General features: G+C 40.7%; 1 protein-coding gene across 9 annotated transcripts in view; it reads left to right on the top strand.

The window, feature by feature from the left end:
- FAM161A (FAM161 centrosomal protein A) overlaps positions 1 to 17538 on the top strand; it is a 70749-nt gene that overhangs the window by 52845 nt on the left and 366 nt on the right. Inside the window, exons 9-10 of one of the 9 annotated variants that reach the window (XM_042932379.1) lie at positions 8239 to 8340; positions 11041 to 11076. The exons of 2 other annotated variants lie outside the window; for them this stretch is intronic. In XM_042932379.1, the coding sequence (XP_042788313.1) occupies positions 8239 to 8340; positions 11041 to 11061 (123 nt within the window). In that variant the 3' untranslated portion in view covers positions 11062 to 11076. Of the gene's footprint in view, positions 1 to 2408; positions 2439 to 7904; positions 8010 to 8238; positions 8341 to 11040; positions 11077 to 17538 lie in introns of those variants that run through there. 6 more of the 9 variants (XM_042932380.1, XM_042932386.1, XM_042932390.1 and 3 more) reach the window with 6 other exon arrangements.

Raw genomic sequence — 17538 nt, 5'->3', positions numbered from 1 at the left:
CCTTAAATCCTGGGCTCAGAGCATTTTTAGAAAACTTTTTCCATTATTGGGGCGCCTGGGTGGCTCAGTCGGTTAAGCGTCCGACTTCAGCTCAGGTCATGATCTCGTAGTCTGTGAGTTTGAGCCCCGCATCGGGCTCTGTGCTGACCGCTCAGAGCCTGGAGCCTGTTTCAGATTCTGTGTCTTCCTCTCTCTCTGCCCCTCCCCCATTCATGCTCTGTCTCTCTCTGTCTCAAAAATAAATAAACGTTTAAAAAAAATTGTTTTTTAAAAAGAAAACTTTTTCCATTGTCTGTAAACAATTATTAAGAAGCTTTAAGTACATTTACTGTTAATAAATGAAACTTCAAAGTACTTCTTTTGAAAAGACAAGGCAATTTCCCCTCTCCCTCCTTCCAGATGGCAGCGGCCGCATGGCTTCCCCACTTCTTCACAAGTTCTTAGAATCCCCTCCCAAATAAACCCTTGCTCCCAAATCCCTGTCTCAGGCCTTGCTTTTGGGGGAGCCCAAACCCAAACAGTATCCTTCTGAATACCTGAAACGTCTACCAGTGCTGAGCTCAAACTTCACCTGACAACAAACAGTGGTGTCCAGAGGCAGCTGACCCTTCCATGGCCACATGTGCCCGGAATCTGAACAGCCGTCTCTGGGATAGGCCAAATAGACATCTGGGCTTGCAATCCTGCACATGTAAGACACAACTAAGGTGAGTTCTCCTTTCCTTTTTACATTTTTTAAAAAAGATTTTACTTCTGGGTGCCTGGGTGGTTCAGTCGGTTAAGCATCTGACTTCAGCTCAGGTCATGATCTCATGATTCATGAGTTCCAGCCCCGCGTCGGGCTCAGCGCTGGCAGTGCAGAGCCTGCTTGGGACTCTCTCCCTCCCCTCTCTCTCTGCCCTTCCCCTGCTTGCGCTTTCTCTCTCCCAAAATAAATAAACTTAAAAAAAAAAAAGATTTTATTTTTAACTGATCTCTACACCCAATGTGGGGCTAGAACTTCCAGCCCTGAGATCAAGAGTAGCATGTTCTACTGGCTGAGCCAGCCAGGTGCCCCTCATTTTGACATTTTAAAGCAGTGAGAGAAGAGACACAATGAAAAGACACACATTTTACAACTTCAAAACCCATTTGTACAATCTTTGCAGTGCATGTAATTGAAAAGCCAAATAGGTAATTAAACAAGAAAACATTCCCTTTCATGAGTGCCTCATATTCTGTCATTTTTTTTTCTAATTTCTTTTTCTTTTCCTGCTCTTTTATTTTCTCAACGTGGGGTTTCAAGAGTTTCATTTCCAGAACTAACTTTCTTTGCTTAATTTTTGTCCTCGGGGCTTTTGTTACTTCATTGGGTTTAGTGCTTTCAGGAGGACGTTTAATGCTTCAAGTTCAATTAGCAAGCTCTCCTGGAAGAAAACACAAACCACTGTCATTTCTAAATTAATTCTACAACCTTACAAAATTTGATTTCCACAAAAGAATGTGAAAATCATCTTAGATAATTTAGGTAGCAATTTCATCTGACAAATGTGAGATTCAATTCTTTCAAACAAGAAGACGTGAAAGGTAAAATTGCTTTCAGATGAAAAATACATACCCATGATTTAAACTGTTTAACATCAATTACCCACAAAATCTTCTTTCCCTAGATTTACTTCTAAATAAAATCTGAGAATCAGTATTAAATATTCAAGGCTGCTGGTCTTCTACCTGATTTTAAGGCATGGTTAATTTTCCCATTTCCCAGGTGTTTAAATTGAACATTTCACAATGACAGGGATAGAATAAGAGGAGCCAACTACTGTCAGAGCCACATCTGAAGCCCACTCCTTGTTTTTTTTTAAATTTTTTTTATGTTTATTTATTTCTGACACAGAGAGAGACAGAGCATGAGTGGGCAGGGGCAGAGAGAGAGGGAGACACAGAATCTGAAACAGGCTCCAGGCTCTGAGCTGTCAGCACAGAGCCCGATGCGGGGCTCGAACTCACGGACCGTGAGATCATGACCTGAGCCGAAGTCGGAAGCTCAACCGACTAAGCCACCCAGGCGCCCCTGAAGCCGACTCATTGTAAAGTAATGCCGGATTCGTAAACTGGAACTGAAAAATTATGTAAAATTTTAAATAGAACCTCAGCATGCACTTAAATTGAAGTAGTGGTGGCTCCTTCAAAAGAATGGAAAGAATGGTCCTCAATATATTTTGGGCCACTGTGGATCAAAACAGAAACATCTTTCTGGATTGAAATTGATTTCTGAGCCCAGGGTGTATTCTTTTGAGTATCTCAGTAGTGCTACGTATTTCTTTTTTGAGAACGGGTTAATTTAAAAAAAAAAACAAAAAACTGACCGAAGTGGAGCACCTGGGTGGCTCAGTCGGTTAAGCATCTGACTCTTGGTTTCTGCTCAGGTCATGATCTCCCGGTTTCGTGAGTTTGAGCCCCATGTCGGGCTCCGTGCCGACACTGTGGAGCCTGCTTGGAATTCTCTGTCTCCCGCTTTCTCTACCCCTCCCCCACTCTGTCTCTCAAAATAAATAAACTTAAAATCTTTTAATAAAAAAAGAAAAAATTCAACTCTATAACAACTTCTCTTCAATGAAATGTAACTCATGAATCAGATGGGTGATCATACCAGTGGCATTGGCTTAGCAAAAAAAAGCCTAGCGGTAAAAATAATGAGACTGGTGGTGTTCCCGCCTTGCTCAGACACTGCCTCTGAGATGAGTCTGTGGTGCCCAAAGATTTCTGGGCACTGCAGCAGCGTCACTGGCAGCTGCACCTCCCCCAGGGCAGTGTCTGTAAGCAGTTTGCCAATTACTGTACCCCTAGTACCTACTCTAGTGACTGGTGCACAGCGGGTGCTCGATAAACATCGGTTGAATGAATAAATAAGTGCAAACGTCCACAGTGGTACGAATTCAAAGATCCTGACATTCACTTAGTGCATCTATTTGAAATACTTGTCTTTCAAAATAGTTTCCATAATTTGAAAATACAGTAATAATATGATAGTTTATAGGAAATGCCGCAAGCTACGCAATCTAATCTTATTTTATTTATTTTGGCATAATACCCCCTTCTAGATAGAGTCCATTTTTTAAAAATAAAACCGCACTTTTACAGTGATTATGCTGGATAGATAGGGAAGACAATATCACCCCCATTTTAGAGATTAAACATTGGGATGCTAGGCAGTTAAGTAATTTGTTCAACATTCATGTTATTAGTTAGAATGTATTTGGCCACTAATAATAGAAATCCTGTTATACTGACAAATGCCCATTTCTGACCAAACCACTCATGGTGCTGGGCATGGAGTTGGCTGCTCTTAAGGCACCAGGGCTGCAGGGGAGGGGCAGGACAGATGCCTAACTAAGACTGGGGTGCTACTGGGATAGAGCAAGGTGAGAATGCATCCTGGGTCAGTACTGTGTTCCCTACAGTCACCAACTGATTCTCAAATCTAGTTCTCTTAAAATCAAATGTAGTTTGTTTTAAGGGAACATGCTATAACAAAGTTACATTTGAGAAGTTCATTTTAAATGTTTTTTTTTAAATTAATTTTTGAGAGAGAGAGAGCCAGTGGGGGAGGGGAGCAGAGAGAGGGGGGGGGACAGAGGATCCAAAGCAGGCTCTGCTCTGACAATAGAGAGCCCCATGCAGGGCTCGAACTCACGAACTGCGAAATCACGACCCGAGCTGAAGTTGAACACTCAACTGACTGAGCAACCCAGGCACCCCAGAAATTCATTTTATAGCAAGTTTTCAGGGATTAGTAAATTTTACCCAGAGAACATGTTAGTAGTTTTATTCTGGTTGAAAGTTCAGTTTGATTTATGTATCTTATGTATTTTGATTCAGTTTAATACAGTTCATAAATACGGAGTTGTAGGGAAAATGCAAATTATACAAGTTTTTGTGTGTCATTTCGATTCTGAATTTAAAGTTATGTTACATTCCTATAGTCCTGGTGACACTGCTCTAAGTCCCTTATCAACATTAGTTGAGTCTGCAGAATGTATTCCGGTAATTTTTGAAGTGGTGTTCTTTAATGTTTCCCCACCGAGAAGAATTAATGTGTCCTGTGAGCTTCTACCCTAAGTCCTCCTAAGAAATTCGAGTTCAATAAATATGAGATTTGTGATTAGCATCCTTAAGATACATACTATGCCAGTGTGGCAAACATTGTAAGTGGCTTGCCCAATAGCCATTGTTTTTATTCACAGTACAATTCTATTCTGGGCCCAGTTAAAATAGTGAACTCTCAGACTGTCTGGTAGTTGTGGGTACCATATAACATGGTTCTGGCCAATTCTCAATTCTATAAACAGTGGACTGGGGACATACCCATTGCCTTTCCCCTCTTCTTCCTGCCTGACTCATGGACATGATGCTTGACAGTGGAGCAGCCATCTTGCCACCATCAAGATGAGAGAAACATCCTAAGAGTGGAGGACCACGGAGCTAGGAGAAACCTGGGCCCTTAGTGACTTCCTTGAGCGGCTGTAGCAGACTGGACTGCCCACATTTTAACTCTTACCATGTCAAAAACAAATCCCTATTTGGTAAAGCCATTTGTAGTTGGGTGTCTGTTTACATGCATCCAGATGCAGTGCCTGACAGACATATTCAGCATTTCCATTTTTTTCATTCTTTAAAAAATTTTTTTTAAATATTTATTTATTTTTGATAGAGAGAGAGAGTGAACATGTGGGGAGGGGAGAGGGAGAGGGAGAATCCTTACCAGGCTCCACGTTGTCGTGAGATCATGACCTGAGCAGAAATCAAGAGTTGGACGCTTAACCAACTGAGCTGCCCAGGCGTCTCCAGAAATGACTTTCTGTAATACAAGTAGTGGCAATTTAGTGGCCTCAAGGGCCACAATCTTTCCCTAATGTTAAACTATCCTTGAAAAGGTGACTAAAGGGCAGTTGAAGAAGCTGGGCATACATGTACTTCATTTAATTCCAGAAGAGTTGTTTCCTGTGGTGAATATCTCTAATTTCATCATGTATCTACATCTCAAAGGAGGCCGTGTGAGCCCCTGGGATTGGTGCTACAAAAACTGACAGGGTATGCAGGTGGGTGCAGATGCACAGGCAGATTGAATGTGCTAATATTTTTTTTTATCAGAATTCTTATTGTTTTCACTAGTGCTCTGGTTACAACACTGTATAGAATTTTAAAAATTTACACCAGGCCTGGAGTACCTGGGTGGCTCAGTCAGTTCAGCATTTGACTTCTTCTCAGGTCATTTCATGGTTTGTGGGTTCGAGCAACATGTCGGGCTCTGTGCTGACAGCTCAGAGCCTGGAGCCTGCTTAGGATTCTGTGTCTCCCTCTCTCTCTCTGCCCTTCTCCCACTTGTGGTCTCTCTCTCTCTCTCTCTCTCTCGCAAAAATAAATAAACATTAAAAATTTGTTTTAAATTTACACCAGGCCTGTTTTCCCCTAAGTCCAGGTGATTTTAGAGCATGATCTTATAAAATTCAATTTTTAAAAAAGGAATATATATATATGTGTGTATATATATATATATATATATATACACACATATATATATACACACACACACACATCCACTAAAGCAGAAATGTCTGATTCTTAGAAACAGATATTAACCCTTGCCAAAACTGCCATTAATAGTCTGGGTAGATTTAAAAAAAAATTGTATCATTAGGACTTCTAAAAAATGCACTGAGTAATGGAAATAATACTGTGATGTGAGTGGCCTGGCCACAGAGAAAAGTCTTGTGCATAGTAGTGTTTTCTATATAAAGGAAGTCATTTCACATCTTTGCAAGTAACCATATGTTCTATTTGCAATGAATTCTGGAAACAAATTACCCCACAGAGCAAGTCTTTTCTAGTTCCTATCTCCCTAAATAATCTCTAAACAAAGCAAGCAAGCATGGGCTGAGCAGAATCTTTCATGCATCTTTAATATGTCATGATAAACAACAGTACTACTCATTTAAAGACAACACCATTACCAGCCTTTGTAAGTCCAAGCTCCACTCTCACTAGAAGAAACAACCTAGGGGCACCTGGGTGGCTCAGTTGGTTGAGCATCGGACTCTTGATTTCAGCTCAGGTCATAATGATCCCGGGGTTGCGGGCTGAGCCTGTGTCAGGCCCCACATTGGGCCTGGAACCTGCTTGGGATTCTCTCTCTCTCCCCCTGCCCTTCCCTCCCACTTGTGTACTCTCTCTCTAAAATAAAATTTACAAAAATTTAAAAAGGGGTGCCTGGTTGGTTCAGTCGGTTAAGCATCTGACTCTTGATTTCTGCTCAGGTCATAATCTCATGGTTCATGAGTTCGAGTCCTATGTCAGGCTTCGTGCTGCCAGTGCAGAGCCTGCTTGGGATCCTCTCTCCCTATCTCTCTGCCCCTCCCCCACTCTCTCTCAGAATAAACTTTAAAAATAATTAAAAATTAAAAATTAAAAAAAAAAGAAACAATGTAAACTCACCATCCATCTGTAAAACTGAACAGCATACTAAAAACTTACAGCCTGGAAGAAGAAAAGAGTGTGGATGGAGAAAGGTAGATACATAAAACCTCTCTGTTTCTTTTAACTAGATAAAGTTCAGAAAATTTGGGATCACTTATAAATTCTTTGTAGAAACTTGATGTCATTTTCTTCAGCCAAGTCCTAACCAAAAATGTCCCTTATGATCTGGCTCCTGCCCTGCCCATCTCTCTGATCTAATTTCCCACGGTTCCACTGTTACACATTCCACTCCAAAGCCACACTGGCCTTTCTGTGTTCGTCTTGCTCCTCTTATACACCAAGTCCTATCCCACTACAGGGCCTTTGTACATGACTATCCCTCTGCTTAAAACACTTTTTCCTCAGATAATCACCAGGCTTGCTCTCTCGCCTCATTCAGACCTTTGTTCAAATTATCACCTCCTCTGAGAAGCCTTCCTAACTCCCATATCTAAAATGGTGCCACCTCACAATCCCAGTCATTCTCTGTCCCCTTACTGTGCTTTTCCCACATAGCATTTATCATTACTAGGCATTAGGTCATATATTTATTTGCTTATTTATTATCTTTCCTCCACTAGAACAGAAGCTCCACAAGTGTAGAGACATCATCTATTTTGTTCACTGCTATATCCTAGGGCCGAGAGGAGTGGCTAGCAAATATCATTCAAAAACATTTACTGACCTGGGTGGCTCAGTTGGTTGAGCGACCGACTTCAGCTGGGGGTCGCAATCTCATAGCTCATGAGTTTGAGCCCCGCGTCAGGCTCTGTGCTGACAGCTGGGAGCTCGGAGCCTGCTTCAGATTCTGTGTCTCCCTTTCTCTCTGCCCCTCCCCCACTCACATTCTGTCTCTCTCTCAAGAATAAATAAACATTAAGAAAATTTTTAAATAAAAAAAAAATTACTGAACATCTTCTAGATGCTGAGTATATGCTAGTGAACAAAACAGGAAAATCTCTGCCCAATGGAGCTTATATTCATAATAAGTGTGTGGTAAATATTTGTTGAACAAATCCTCAGGACTGTAATCCAAATCCACTAAAATAAACATTTTTCCCCAAAAGCTCATTAAAAAAAAATTTTTTTTAATGTTTATTTTTGAGAGCGACAGAGAGCATGAGCAGGGGAGGTGGAGAGGTAGAGAGAGAGAGGGAGACACAGAATCTGAAGCAGGCTCCAGGTTCTGAGCTGTCAGCACAGAGCCCGTCATGGGGCTCGAACTCACAAACTATGAGATCATGACCTGAGCCGAAATCGGATGCTTAACCAACTGAGCCACCCAGGTGCCCCCACCCCCACCCCGTAAGCTCATTATAATGCATGTTAATGAAACCCTAGTTGTATTAGTGCCCCATGGCAGTATACCACAAACTGGCTTAAAACAACAAAATTTTATTTTTTCACAGTTCTGGAGGACAGAAGTATGAAATCAGTATCACTGGGCCCAAATCAATGTGTCAGCAGGGCCTTCTCCCTCTGCAGGCTCTAGCAGAACCCATTCCTTGCCTCTTCCAACTTCTGGGGGCTGCTGGCCTTCCTTGCTTGTGGTGACATCACTCCAGTCTCTGCTTCTGTCTTCATATCACCTTCTCCTCTATGTTTACATCAAATCTGTCTGCCTTTATGGTATAAGGAGGCATGCGATGGCATTTGGGGACCACTGGATAATCCAATAATCTCCCCATTTGAAAAAAATCACATCTGCAAAGACCCTTTTCCTAAATATGATAATATTTGCAGGTTCCAGGGAAAAGACCTGGTATCTTTGGGGGCCATCATTCAGCCTACTGCACTCCTGTTCTTGCAGCTGGAGGGAAATCCTTATCAGGAGAATACCAGGAGGTATCTTTTCCTTACTGCGTTTGTCTTTTCCCCTCCTTGGAAAACAGTGCTTATGTCTTGAAAACTCAGAAAGGCAATGACTCTCTATTTGCCTATGTAACAATAGAACTATATTTTCCAGAGAACCAGTGTAATAGTATTTGTGACTCATTCATGAAAGTGTTTGATTGTCTTCCATCAAGAAACTCCCACAAAATTAAGTTAATGAACAGTGGGGGTGGCAAAGCAATATTTGAGAACAAATTGTTTTATATCTTGTACCATGAGATCCCATCATGATTTGCAGACAGAATATGAAATCCTCACCATTCATCACTTAGAGTCATTATCTCCACATCACAAAAGCAGCCTGTGACCTCAGGGTCCTCATCAAATGCCAGTGGACAAAGTAGTGTCCAGCTTCCCAGGAAGACCTGGAGCTCTGCAGCCTTTGGTGTGTTTGGGAGCCCCTACAATAAAGGACGAACAGACATCATTAAGCAAATAAGCCCATTTTAATGCAATAATGTCTCTGAAATTTGATTTGGAAGCCCAGAATTTATACTTGCCCTGCTCTTTGGCTTCTGAAAAGGAAGAAAGTATGCCATAAACTTTTTTTTTTCCCTACAACTTTATTTAAAGTATTTTCACTGCTTCTTTAGTGGGAAAAAATATTCTTAGTGGGATTTATTTCCATATGGTCAAATTTAATCAGTATGTAAAGTCACACTTATTTTTCATAGTAGTATTTTGCTCGTGTAAAAAAATCTCATTATTAACTAATATATTCTATTGAGAAAGTCAGGTCTAACAACAACAACAAAAAGATTTGAATGATTCTCATGAATCTTATTTCACTTATAATGAATTCAGGGGAACATCGTAATTTTATTTAATTTTATATAATTTTGCATTAGTATTTTATTTATTTGTTTTTAAAAGTTTTTAAATGTTCATTTGTTTTGAGAGAGAGAGAGCATGAGCAGAGGAGGAGCAGAGAGAGAGAGGGAGAGAGAGAGAATCTCTAGCAGGCTCTACTCTGTCAGTGCAGAGCCTGACGCAGGGCTCAAACTCACAGAACTGGGAGATCATGACCTGGGCTGAGATCAAGAGTCAGACACTTAACTGACCGCGCCACCCAAGGACCCCTATTTATTATTATTATTTTTATTTTTATTTATTTATTTATTTTTTTAATTTTTGAGACAGAGAGAGACAGAGCATTAGCAGGGGAGGGTCAGAGAGAGAGGGAGACACAGAATTCGAAGCAAGCTCCAGGCTCTGAGCCATCAGAATAGAGCCCGATGAGGGGCTTAAACTCACAAACCGTGAGACCATGACCTGAGCCAAAGTCGGATGCTCAACCGACTGAGCCACCCAGGTGCCCCTATTATTATTTTTTAAGATTTTATTTTATTTTATTATTTTTTAAAGATTTGTGACCCCCCAAGATCAAGATTCACATTTCTACCAACTGGGCCAACCAGGCACCTCTACCACCAAAAGATTTTAAAGAAAGGCAGTGGTGTGCTCAAATCTGCATTTTATAATGATCATTCTAGTGGAAGGAAGAGAATGGGTTGGAGGTTGGCAAGACTGGAGGCAGGTGTCTATCAGGATGGGGTGCAAGAGGTGCACGGGACAGTGTAGTTACCTAAATTGGAGCTCAGTGAGGAAGTTGACAGATTTGAAAAATAATTTCCCCTAGCAACATTTTTTTAATTGAAAAAAATTTTTTAAGTATTTATTATTGGGGCGCCTGGGTGGCTCAGTCGGTTAAGTGTCCGACTTCGGCTTGGGTCATGATCTCCCGGTCCGTGAGATCGAGCCCTGCGTCGGGCTCTGTGCTGACCGCTCAGAGCCTGTAGCCTGTTTCAGATTCTGTGTCTCCCTCTCTCTCTGACCCTCTCCCGTTCATGCTCTGTCTCTCTCTGTCTCAAAAATAAATAAACATTAAAAAAATTTTTTTAATAAATATTTATTATTTATTTATGAAAGAGAGACAGAGACAGAGACAGATTGCAAGCAGGGGAGGGGCAGAGAGAGAGAGAGAGAGAGACACGGAATCCGAAGCAGGCTCAAACTCACAAACCTTGAGATCATGACCTGAACTGTGAGATCATGACCTGAGCGGAAGCCACAGCTTAACCGACTGAGCCACCGAGGCACCCCTCCCCCAGTAACATTCTTAAAACAAACAAGAAAGTTAAGTGCTTTTGTGTAACCGTGAAAAGTTTGAGTGGTCTGTGGTCAATGAGTTTTCAAATCTCTTGCTTATTAGCCTAATTTTATATCACTAAAGATCAGGCTGGACAAGAGCTTTCTGTAATTTTTATTCCGAAGTCACCTGACATAAACCTAAATAAGTAAACCTAACCTGCCTGCCCACAGAGTATAGAAACATATCGAAGCTGCTCTGATCCTAAAAATGTAGGTATTGCCCTGGCGCTTCTCTTGGCTCTCAGAACCAGCTGGTGAATTCATCTGCTGTTATCCCGGATCATCCTGCTGCCCACCTCAACACCTCCCATCCCTTGAGATAAAGGGATGGATGCAGGTTGCAGGACACGCTCAGGAATGGAAAAGTCAGAGAACCTACTTCTCCCTGAGTCCAACCACACACATTCCTCTGCCTTCACCTGGGACAGTATGGGGCTACTTCTTTGAGGACACGGAATGATTTCCATGCCAGCGTTCAATTGCATTTCTTCTCTTCTCCAGCAGGTGGCAACAAGTAAGTGACAAAACTCCCAAAGAGAACAATTCACAGCCAAAGCCAGAAGGGCACTGGATGCTTAAAATTCTTAACTAAATGCCAACTGTTGAAATATTTAAATTTTGTTCAAATTGGCATAAAATGGAAGGCCTACATAAGGTCCTTGGAATTATAAATAATTGTGGCAGAAGCAAACATCTTAAAATTTTTACAAAAACAATCCTAAATTTTATGGCTTTTTCTATAAAAAGGTGATGCTACTGATCCGTATTTCTATATTGTTCTCAATCTTTTCAATCTCTTGCTAGTATAAATAATGCTACAATAAACATCCTGTATGTATGTATGTGTGTGTGTGTGTGTGTGTGTGTGTGTATATATATATATATATATATATATATATATATATGCATGCATATGCTCTTGAATGATTATTTATATAAGATCAATTGCTGGAGGTAAAATTGCTGAGTCAAACAGTATGACTATTTGAATTTTAACAGATATTGATTTCCAAATAGTCCCGCAAAATGTTTGAACCACTAAATGTTCTTGTATAAATACTATATCAGGCTAAGGCAGTGATTTTCAGACTATATACTGTGGGAACCCTTTCTTTGAAAGAAGTCCGTTTCAGAATCCAGACTGTAAAGCAGAAAAGGAGCTTTGTTTTGGTGGAAGTTGATACAGGGGTGGGAGGCCTGCAGCTCTGCCCCCTTGGCCCTCACCTTAGCCTGTATGGCAGCCCCATGCAGCCTCCTGGAGCACAAAACAATATAGGCAGTTCCTTTCTTTCAGGCAATGTGTCCTCAAATATGTATGACTGGCTGAAAGTAGCACTAACATGATTGAAGACCTAAATGCCGCTAGTAAGCCCCTAATAACCCTCGGTTTCTAACTCAATTTTCAGTAATTTAGCCCTAGCTCTTGATATGTGTGCTTTCACTGCTTTCTTTTCCTTTACTATGAACGTTTGATTATGGCTAAATTCCTTTTTTTAAAAAATATATATATATATTTTTAAGTAATCTCTACACCCAATGTGGGGCTTGAACTCACAACCCTTAGGTCATGAGTTGCATGCTCTACCGACTAAGCAAGCCAAGTGCCCCAATTATGACTAAGTTCTGTTCTTTTTATTTTATTTTCAATTGTTTAATTTTTTAAAATGTTTATTTTTGAAAGAGAGAGAGAGACAGAGCACAAGCGGGGGATGGGCAGAGAGGGAGACACAGAATCCGAAGCAGGCTCTAGGCTCTGAGCTGTCAGCACAGAGCCTGAAGTGGGGCTGAAACTTATGAGCAATGAGATCATGACCTGAGTTGAAGTCGGACGTGTAACTGACTGAACCACCCAGATGCCCCAGTTCTGTTCCTTTCTGATAGTCAAATGATTTCCATCTTTGTCGTAATCATACTAAGCACATGAAACCTAAACTTGCTGTCACTGGGATCAGTGCTTTTATTATTTTTTTCCTCTTCATTTTATTTATTTATTTATTTATTTATTTATTTATTTGAGAGAGAGTGTGTGTGCACTCATGCACATGAGCGGGGAAGGGGGAGAGGGAGAGAGAGAATCCCAGGCAGGCTCCATGCTCAGTGAAGAGCCCATCACAGGCCTCCATCTTTTGACTCTGAGATCATGAGCTGAGCAGAAATCCAGAGTCACGTGATTAACCAACTGAGCCACTCAGGTGCCCCTGTTTCTCTTCATTTTAGTAAGAGAAGAGCAAGATGCAATAAAATACTCAAATAATTACACAAACTCATCAACAAACACAGTGACCACAACTGTCAAAACAGAGATGAAGCTCTTGGCTGTCTTGCCATATAACATTTCAAAATATTAATTCATTAACTGACATTTAAGAACCTGAACCGAAGGGAAGGTGGGTTGAGGTACAATACATAGAAATAGGGTACAATACATAGAAATACATAGGTGGGTTGGGGTATGATTCATAGAAAGACGGGTGATAAAAATGTGAAGATCTCCCTACGTATTAAATGATAAAAATGTAAAGATCCCCTATTCAGGGGTTTCGAAGCCTAGTTTCACTGTTTTCTGAACAGATTTAACAAATCTATGTGCCCAGGCAAACGACGAAAGAAGAGTGTGCTGGGGAAGAACACAGAGATGTCTGCTGAGGCTGAGCTGTCATTAGTACTGGTCCTCTCTGAGAAGCAGACATCCCGCTCAGAGCTCTCTGAGAGAGTGTGTGTGAGATTCCTCTAAATAGAGGCCTCTGCTTCCCCTGCCTTCCCAAGAGAATGCTCATCTCTCTCTCTCTCTCTCTCTCTCTCTCTTTTTTTTCCTCTACATCTTTTCACTTTTATTCTCATTTTTGTCAGATTGAAACCATCCAAGGTTTATTTCAAGGTTGCTTCACATAGGCATAATTAGGCTTATTATTTTGAGCCAACCAGGTATTGTCCCCCTTTTCACAATTATATAATGCTTCTTGAAAGCATCCAGAAATCCTGGCTCTTAGAGACAAGGATGGAACACATTCAACCGTCTAAAAGAAGCAGATCTCTAGCCTCAATCAGAAGCTTATTGTGAAGGAAGAAACAACTCAGTAAAAACCACACAGAATGCTAGAATGATTTTATTCATTGAGTCAACAAATACGCGAGGCCCCGGGAAGCAATGTGCTAGTTGCTAAGAGAGTACAAAATGTACAAACCGCGGTCACTACCCTGAGCCTATGATCTCACCAGGGCAACTAGGCATACACACCCAAGAAGTTACATGATCATAAGGTAGTTTTTGAATAAAATGTGAAATGGGTGGTACAGATTATGGTTGCTGTGGAAGAGCCACCCTTTCACAGTCTCAGTTTATTGGCGCCCTTAGAGGTTCCCATGCCCTCGTTCCTGGTCTAGCCACTTTAATTACATCAGCATCTCTGAATCCTTTGCCCACTTGATCTTTCATATCTGCGTTATCAAGCCTCAATCCTGGGTAAATTCTACTATCTGCTTTCTCAGCTTACTCTCCCCGGGTGCTAAGCATTGCTAGAAAGAATGATGTCTTTGCTTTCCCTGATTCTCAATGTGGTATCTCACAGTTGTTTTCCCAATTTGTCCTACTCTCCTGGAGCTCCTGGTCCCAGAGGCTTCTTCATCTCAGCAGGTGACATGACCTCCTGTGTAGGAATCAAAGATGTCTGGCTTGATTTCACTTTCCATCCTTCTGATCTGAAAATTTTTTCTGATGCTCACTCGTCCTTTCCAAAAATAACTTCTCCGTCCTTTCCTGGTGATCCTCTCCCCTACAGACTTCCTCCAGAATTTGACCTAACCATGATTTTCCCTCTCCTGCAGGATCTGCAGTCTTTCAGCCTCTACTGGCTTCTTCTCAACCCACAAACATGTTCAAGACTGCCCTATTCTCTCACCTCCTGCATTAGTTAATTACACAACAAATTACCTCAAAATTTAACAGATTAAAACAACAAACACTTGCCTCACAGTTTCTGTAGGTCAGGAATATCGGGGCGCCTAGGTGGCTCAGTCGGTTAAGTGTCTGACTCTCGGTTTTGGCTCAGGTCATGATCTCACGGTTCATGAGACCGAGCCCCGCATTGGGTTCTGTGGTAACAGCGCAGAGTCTGCTTGGGATTCTTTGTCTCCCTCTCTCTCTGCTCCTCCCCTGCTTGTACTGTATCTATCTCTCTCAAAGTAAATAAACATTACAAAAAAAAAAAAAAAAAGATCCACTTACTTGGTCATTCTGGGTCTGGGTCTCTCAGGTAGCTACAGTGAAGATGTCAGCCAGAGTTTGGCTTGGGGCTGCAGAATCCACTTCCAAGGTTGAGTTTCCTCACAACATGGCAGCTGGCTTCCCCTAGAGCAAGTGATCCCAGAAAGCAAGAAGGAAGCCCCAGTGCATTTTAGGACCTGAATCTCAGAAGTGGCATACTGTCACATCTGCCTTATTCAGTTTACTAGAAGTGAGTCACCAAGTCCAGCCCACACTCAAAGGAGCAGAATTATTTCCACCTCTCAAAGAAAGGAATATCAAAAAAGTTGTGGACTTATTGTAAACCTACCACATCTCTCAAATAAGCCATTTTTTAAGCCTGCTAGTTCTTCAAGCTACTTCACTGCTTCCTTACTCCTTTCAGTGCCATGTTTCTCCAAGCAGCGATCTGTTCCCTTCCCTTTCTGTCTCACCACCCAATATTCAACTATTGACAGTCCAGATGATTATTGGCTAACTGAACACTGCTGCTGTTGGGCATAATATCTGAATTAGCGTGGCATACAAGGCCACACAACACCTAGCCACAGCCTACCTTTTTATTTCATCTCCCCCAGTTTCCCTTCCACCTCAGCTGGGTGGAGTTCTCATCATCATTCTCCAAACATGCCCTCTGCTTCCCATTTCCGTGCTTTTGCTCAGATGGTTTCTCTCACTAGAAAGGTCCTCTCCTCACTTTCTCATTGTTCAAGACACAGTTTAAATGCCTTTTCATCCAGGAAGATTTCCTTGCTCTTCCCGTCCTTCCTCTCTATTCCCAGAGCACATTGTCATTCCATTTTACACCATTATTGTGTTGGTACACATCTTTGTATTCCTTTCAGCACCCCAACAATACCTGGTTCATACTAAGTCCTTAATCTTTTTTGAATGAACAAATTTACCTAAATCATTAAGATTTAATTTTACTCTTATCAAAAGGCAAATTAAAGTCCCTATAATCTCTAACTCTATTAGGCTAACATAACATATTGAGCTAAGGGAAATTGCAGAATGGTCTCTGCTAAAGAGGAATAGTCTTCTTTTCTATTATTCGAACAATTTTAATGGAGTGACTCAAATTAAATCACGATTATTCTCCAAAAAGGTTTGCTTCTGAGATATGTTTGCATATAGTATTTTTACAATTCCTGGTCAACACGAAATTTCCATGGAAACAGATCACACACACTGGAGAAGAAAAGAATTGAATTGTGTTTGAGCTGCATTTTGTCATCTCCATGGAGCTATTTGTGCTAAATATTTGAGTGCGTAGGGAAACTATAATTTAAAATCACCAAGTAAAGACATAATATTTAATGCTTTTTAAAAATGATAATATCTGCTACTGGTTTTAAAGATTTTTGTTAATATGTGGAGATAATATAAAAAGAAGGTTCGAGTATTTCTTAAATCATACGTTAATATCAGATAAAATACCCTTTTGCCTCTTTGCTAGTGCAGAAGAGGGGAGACATTAAATGCTTAGCTTGGAAAGGGTGACATCGCTGGTTTTGGTCAATAGATAAAATAATTTCTAACAATGATCTATCTAACAATTTTAATTCTGATATGACTTATCAAATAGAGACAATTTAAAATATACATATAGAAACTAAAAGACAAAAATAATTTTCACTCACCAAATAGTACTGTAAACCTTTATGATTTGAGAAATGTATTCTTTTTCTAAGCACTATAAAAACCTCCCCAGGAACTTAAAATCACTAGAAATACTATATCTTGAAGATTATCTTTTTCTAATCTGTCTTTGGAATATAAATCTGTCTTCATACATCAAAATTATTAGAAATTTATTCAAACAACTAAAAATGTTCAAGAGGAATCAGAAACATCTCAACATTTTCTTTACATTTTCATTCAACATCACCAGTTGACTTTTATTTTCATATTTCAGTAAGTATAATCAGAACAAACATAGCAGAAAAAAGGAAAGAATTACAAAAGCTGTACATCCTGTTCATTAAAAATGTGCACATAGGCTATTCATATGAAGAAATGACATCACACTTCACACATCACTTGCTCCACAATTACAACAAGTTTTGGGGTTTTTTTTTTTGTTTTTTTCTTAAAAAAATTTTTTTAATATTTATTTTTGAGAAAGAGAGAGAGAGAGAGAGATGGAGTGCAAGCAGGGGAGGGGCAGAGAGAGACACACACACAGAATCTGAAGCAGACTCCAGGCTCTGAGCTGCCAGCACACAGCCTGATGCGGGGCTCGAACTCATGAACCATGAGATCATGCATGACCTGAGCTGAAGTCTGATGCTTAACTGACTGAGCTACCCAGGCACCCCACAAGTGTTGGTTTTTAATGTTAATGAAAGAATGTATTGGTAGAAGGCAGTTTTAATGTATTAGTAACACACTTAGCTTGTTCTTTATAGATCAACTCTCTATGCCAAAATTTGTCTTACAAAAAAAAGACCATGTCTCTTACTTTGCCAGGGACAAAGACTGTGAAAAAGCAAAAAACGTAAAAAGTCAAAAAAGCAACAGAAAGCTGTCAATGGATTATCCCTTCCACGTAGCCAGTTTTAATTATTTTCTGATAGTTATGCTCCGGCGGAAATTTGAATGAAGCCTCTACCTAGTCGTCTGAGGGATAATAACCCCCTCGGATAGGTTTGCTTCAAGCAAACTGTCTCCAGTTGGGGGAGAGCCGGCTTCCAGGGCTATGATTCTGTTTCCTCACGGGCCTGGAGGACTGCCTACACCTCCAACTACATTAC

Source organism: Panthera leo, chromosome A3, assembly GCF_018350215.1.
Source record: "Panthera leo isolate Ple1 chromosome A3, P.leo_Ple1_pat1.1, whole genome shotgun sequence".
NCBI classification, from domain to species: Eukaryota; Metazoa; Chordata; class Mammalia; order Carnivora; family Felidae; genus Panthera; species Panthera leo.
This window is presented reverse-complemented; position numbering and strand designations above follow the sequence as displayed.